Below are 5,107 nucleotides of genomic sequence, written 5' to 3'. Positions count from 1 at the left end.
GAAGTTTAAAATGTCTTGATGGATTTGTTCATTACAAACATGCAGCTTTTGGCTTCACAAGACCTTAATTGATGAACTGGAATCATGTGGATTAGTGTGAGGTTTTTATCAGCTGTTTGGACTCTCATTCTGACGGCACCCATTCACTGCTGAGGATCCATTGGTGAGCAAGTGATGGAATGCTACATTTCTCCAAATCTGTTCTGATGAAGAAACAAACTCATCTGCCACTTTGATGGCCTGAGGTTGAGTAAAGTTTCAGCAAATTTTCATTTTTGGGTGCACTATTCCTTTAATGACTGCTCATTGCTAATTCTGTTTCGTTCATAAAGAATTAAATGTAATACATAAAGTATTTTCTCTCATAACATGTTTTTATGTAGAGATGTGATTTTTTTTTTTCAAATGTAAGAAAGAAAGAAAGAAAGAAAAAGAAAAAATGCATTCATTGTATAACTTTACATTTATTTGAAAAACATTGAGCATGTTCTTGGGAACTTTTCTTATTTTCAAACAATTAAAGTTCTTAAGTAAATATACTAATATAATTTATAATAATATAATTTAAATGCATTGTTTTTACAGATTTATATCAGCCAAAATTCATTTTAAATATTCATACAAATAAAATAAATTACTTTTTTAAAAGGTACACTAATGTGGATATTTTTGGCTGTGATAAGGTAAATATAAATGTTAAAAATAAATCTAACTATAATTTACTTTTGAATCAAAGTGCATTTTTAGAATAAAAACATCAATAGTTGCATCAGAAGTGGAGTCATTATGAGACATCAGTAAGTCACATTGTAAGTGTTTTGACAGCACAGATGAACTGCTTTATCATATCATGATTATTTTTCATGATATGATATGAGTTCTACAGTACCTATATTTTTAGTAAATTTTTAGTTGTTGACAGCCAAGCCTTTCTTATCCAGAGTCTTAAGTTCTGAGAGTGTTTTCAAAATACAATGAACTCTTTTATCTCAAAAGATTAAGAAAAATATCTCTATAAATATATAATAAACCTATTTTCAAAATTAAGGCACCAGCAATGTTTGTGTATGTGTGTGAAATGATCTGCACTGGCTTTAAAACAACAGTCAGAAAGATCCGACCAGTGAAGAGAGAGATGGACAGATGTCAGTCCTTCAGTATTTGTTCTAAAGTTGAGAGAAGGTTCCTGAGTCCGTACATGTAGCTCTCATCCGGACTGTCGCTGGGAAATACATGAGCAAAATCGATCATCTTCACCTCCACTGTCTCCTCCTGTCCAAACTGCTTCTTATCCCCCATTCCAATTTCCTCATCTTGCTCTTCTATACTTCCTCCATGTTTTCCGTTGGTGTTTCTCTCATGCTGAATGTCATGGCAGTATGGACGACTGTGTGTTAAACTGCTCTGAAAGCTCAAAGCCTTGCTCTGTGGCTCCCCCTGCTGATGTTCTGTTGCTGGATCAGCTGGCTTGTGTTTGGATTTATTGATTGTGTGAGGAGAGCCCTCATACACCAGCAGCAGAGAGCTGGCGTAGAAATGCAGCTCAGTCTGGATCTCAAACCAGCGGAGAATGCTTCGGATTTTGGAGATAATCAGAGAAACTGCATGCCTCTGTAGTTCTTGACCATTGTGGAAGAATCTGCTCAGGCCTAAGGGAATACAAATTCACAGATTCATTTTTGTGGCTTCATGATCAACGTGAACCGCAATTTCATTTTTAGCATTAATATAAACATAGTTCACATTATTACTAATTCTAATAATGTGTCAAATAATCAATCTATCAATCTATATCTATCTATTTATCTGTCTATCTGTCTGTCCGTCCGTCCGTCTTTCTATCTATCTATCTATCTATCTATCCAATTCTTTCTTTCTTTCTTTCTTTCTTTCTTTCTTTCTTTCTTTCTTTCTTTCCTTCCTTGATTTATCCAAGTCTAGAAACCACAATTAAAAATTATAAAATTAAAAATATATAATAATAATAATAATAATAATAATAACAACAACAACTATTATTATTATTATTATTTATTGTTGTTGTTTGTTTGTTTGTTTGCTTTCCAAGCCTGGAAATCACAATTTAAATAATCATTACATTTAAAATAAATAAATAAAATGGTTAGATCCCTGTCCATAATAATAATAATAATAATAATAATAATAATAATTTGCTTGCTTTCCAAGCCTGGAAATCACAATTTAAATAATAATTACATTTAAAATAAATAAATAAATAAAATGGTTAGATCCCTGTGCATAATAATAATAATTATTATTATTGTTGTTGTTGTTGTTGTTGTTGTTGTTGTTGTTTGTTTGTTTCAAAGCCTGGAAATCACAATTAAAAACATAACAACAACAACAATAATAATAATATTAATAATAATAATAATAATTAATATGGAGCTAATAAAACATTTTTGAGCTTTATAATTTAAGAAAGAAAGAAAGAAAGAAAGAAATATAATTCCATACACATAACATAAAATAAATAATAATAATAAAGTTGGAGTCACACCATATTTTAAAGTGTCCTTTCCGAGACTGCGTCCATAGAACTGGTCATGAGTGATGTAACTGTCTGAGTTGATCTGGTACACCTGAGGTGAGAAGATGAGAAAGAAGATCAGAGGAGATCCATCACAAACACTGCAATGAAGAGAAACATGAAAGCTCTGTTTCAAAACAACAGGCCTGCCTTGAAGTCTAGAAATGAGCTTTAGCTAAATACACCACACAGACAGATATTAGGTAAAACAGTCCAATCTTGATTGTGCCTATGAGGCCTTAAAATGCTGTCTACATAGGCATCTCACTAGGTTTAGAACAGCTCTGGAGAGACTGGCATGTGATGAACCTCACTGAATGGATCCTTCCACACTACAAAACAAATGAAACAAGCTGAAATAACACAGAAAGCAAGAGCAACAGAAAGAGAGGAGAGAGGAAGGAGAGGGTGACAGCAGCTGGCAAATATTTCCCAGCCTTGAGACACTGAAACCAATTAGGTGAAAAGAAACAAGAAGAGAAAGCAGAGAGAGAAGATGATTTACTGAGAGGCTGGGGGATGGAAACAACAGAGGAAACAGAGGAAAAGAGATGGAGGTATCACACCTTAGTGGAACTTACAAGGCTGCAAAAAACGTCAATAGTAAAATGCAACATAGTTTCTTTATCCAAATAATTTGATTGTCTTATAAATTCGGGGATGTTTCCTGGGTTGGTTTGTCTGTCTTTACTGTAAGAAAAATGCTGCACAGTCAATCAGAACATGTTTGATTAGCTGGGTGGAGCTATCCAGTGTGACATCATTGACAAAATGTCCTTTCAGCTGTAATTTATAATTGATAATATTTATCATAGTTGTTTTCAGATTAACAGGGCACAGATGGTTTTTGTATTTTTATATTTACTTTAAGAATAAATATTTTTTCAAAAGTGGTTTTAGATTATTAGCAAGGAAAATCTTCCGTACAGTCAAAGCAAATTTCAAGCAAATTTGTATTTTGCGAGGAACATTGTTATTTTAATATCATTTAAATATTATTATACTATTTATTCATATTTAGAATTAGATTTTATTTTTATATTTTCTATTTGTATTTTAGTTTAGGTTTTAGTAATTTTGTTATGTGTTTTTGTTATTTTTATTAGTTTTTTAATTTAGAATTAATATTTTTTTTTATTTTAATTCACCTTCAACTTATTTCATTTGATTGGCAAGCAACATTTCTTCTTTTTTCCTATTTTTTTTTTTTTTTAAGTTTTTCATCTAATATTAGTGTTGTTTCACTTCAGCTTTATATCAATTAGTGAAAAAGTTTTTTAATAGTTAACAATAAATATAATGGCAAGTAAGCAGTTTAATTCTTATTTTTGAGAAATTATATGCAAATTAATTTGTATCTATTTTTTTATTTAAAAAATTGGGGGTGTCAATACAATAAAATTATCTCAATTAATTTCATGATTACCAGTTTTTGGAAAGCATTTTGGAAAAGTACCATTTTTGCAATTTTACTTTTTAGCCACATTTTAATAGAGATTTCCACAAAGAAAAAACAAACAAAAAAGTCGGTCACCTATAATTCAGTGAATCAGTATAAAATGTCACTGTTTGTATCATGATAAATGCATCAGAACCAGACGATCTTTAAACTCAATGACTGAATTAATTTTATCTATCTCTTCTCATGTGACCTTCTTCACAGCCAGTGCAGCACAATGAGGTGTAGAAAGCAAAAGCAGAGGAGTGTGTGCACTGACCGCTGGTTTCATCACAATCTTATCATCAAATGTCTTATCAGTATTCCTCATAAGTTTCCGGATAAGCTCTGAATATTGATCAAGCCTTACAAGACAGCAGATGGGGATTTCTGTTGTGCAGCACTGACACCGAACCTTTAGAGCCCCCACTCGGGTGATCTGAAGCTTAATATTGTGTTTATGAAGCCTCACAGTTTGTAATAAGAAAATCAGATACCGAGAGGAGGATACAGAGATAAAACAGCAGAAAAACAGGAGATCCTGCATAATGAGGATAAGGAAAGTTAATAAATCACACACACGCTGTCTCACCCTCATGCCCAATAACAGGAACCCGATCTCTTCCATCAGAGGATACTTGCTAATCTGCTCTTCGCGTTTTTCTTTTGACGCAAACGGGTCGTAACTTCGCCTCCCGATCTTCACATCCATGATGCAGGGCCGTAAGAACCTCCTCGTCACATCCTCCAGTTTCAGATACAGCTCTGAGAAATAGGAGAGAAGAAGAGTTCTGAGAGTACTTTCACACTAGAGTTTTTGTGGACCCAAATGACAGAATTACAGCCATTTTTTGGAACATTTTTATCCACATTTTTAAGCCTTGCAAACAATTGGTTTTCTGTAAAGTACACTATTGGTCTTTAGTCAACAAGATGGCGCCGCAAATGGCAGCCACGACGCAATTCTTCTGATGTTTTTGTTTGTTTGCTCTGTGTTTTGTCATTTCTTCTATAAGTTTTACCGGAGACGAACTCCTTAAAGGGGTCATAGGATGCTACATGCACTTTTACAAGTTTTTTGAACTGAAATGTGTGTTGGCAGCGTGCATACACAACCA

General features: G+C 33.0%; 1 protein-coding gene across 2 annotated transcripts in view; it reads right to left on the bottom strand.

Moving 5' to 3' along the window:
• Positions 1 to 677: 677 nt before the first annotated feature.
• Positions 678 to 5,107, bottom strand: part of ipmka (inositol polyphosphate multikinase a) — a 13,403-nt gene continuing 8,973 nt past the window's right edge. For both annotated transcript variants that reach the window (XM_016456493.1, XM_016456494.1), the window contains exons 4-6: positions 4,582 to 4,754; positions 2,522 to 2,603; positions 678 to 1,649 (exon numbers count right to left, since the gene is read on the bottom strand). In XM_016456493.1, the coding sequence (XP_016311979.1) occupies positions 1,147 to 1,649; positions 2,522 to 2,603; positions 4,582 to 4,754 (758 nt within the window). In that variant the 3' untranslated portion in view covers positions 678 to 1,146. The remainder of the gene's footprint in view (positions 1,650 to 2,521; positions 2,604 to 4,581; positions 4,755 to 5,107) is intronic.

The sequence above is a fragment of the Sinocyclocheilus anshuiensis genome, unplaced genomic scaffold (assembly GCF_001515605.1).
Source record: "Sinocyclocheilus anshuiensis isolate Anshui unplaced genomic scaffold, SAMN03320099.WGS_v1.1 scaffold407, whole genome shotgun sequence".
In the NCBI taxonomy this organism is placed as follows: domain Eukaryota; kingdom Metazoa; phylum Chordata; class Actinopteri; order Cypriniformes; family Cyprinidae; genus Sinocyclocheilus; species Sinocyclocheilus anshuiensis.
The sequence above is the reverse complement of the archived record's forward strand: the minus strand, read 5'-3'. Positions and strand labels throughout refer to the sequence as shown.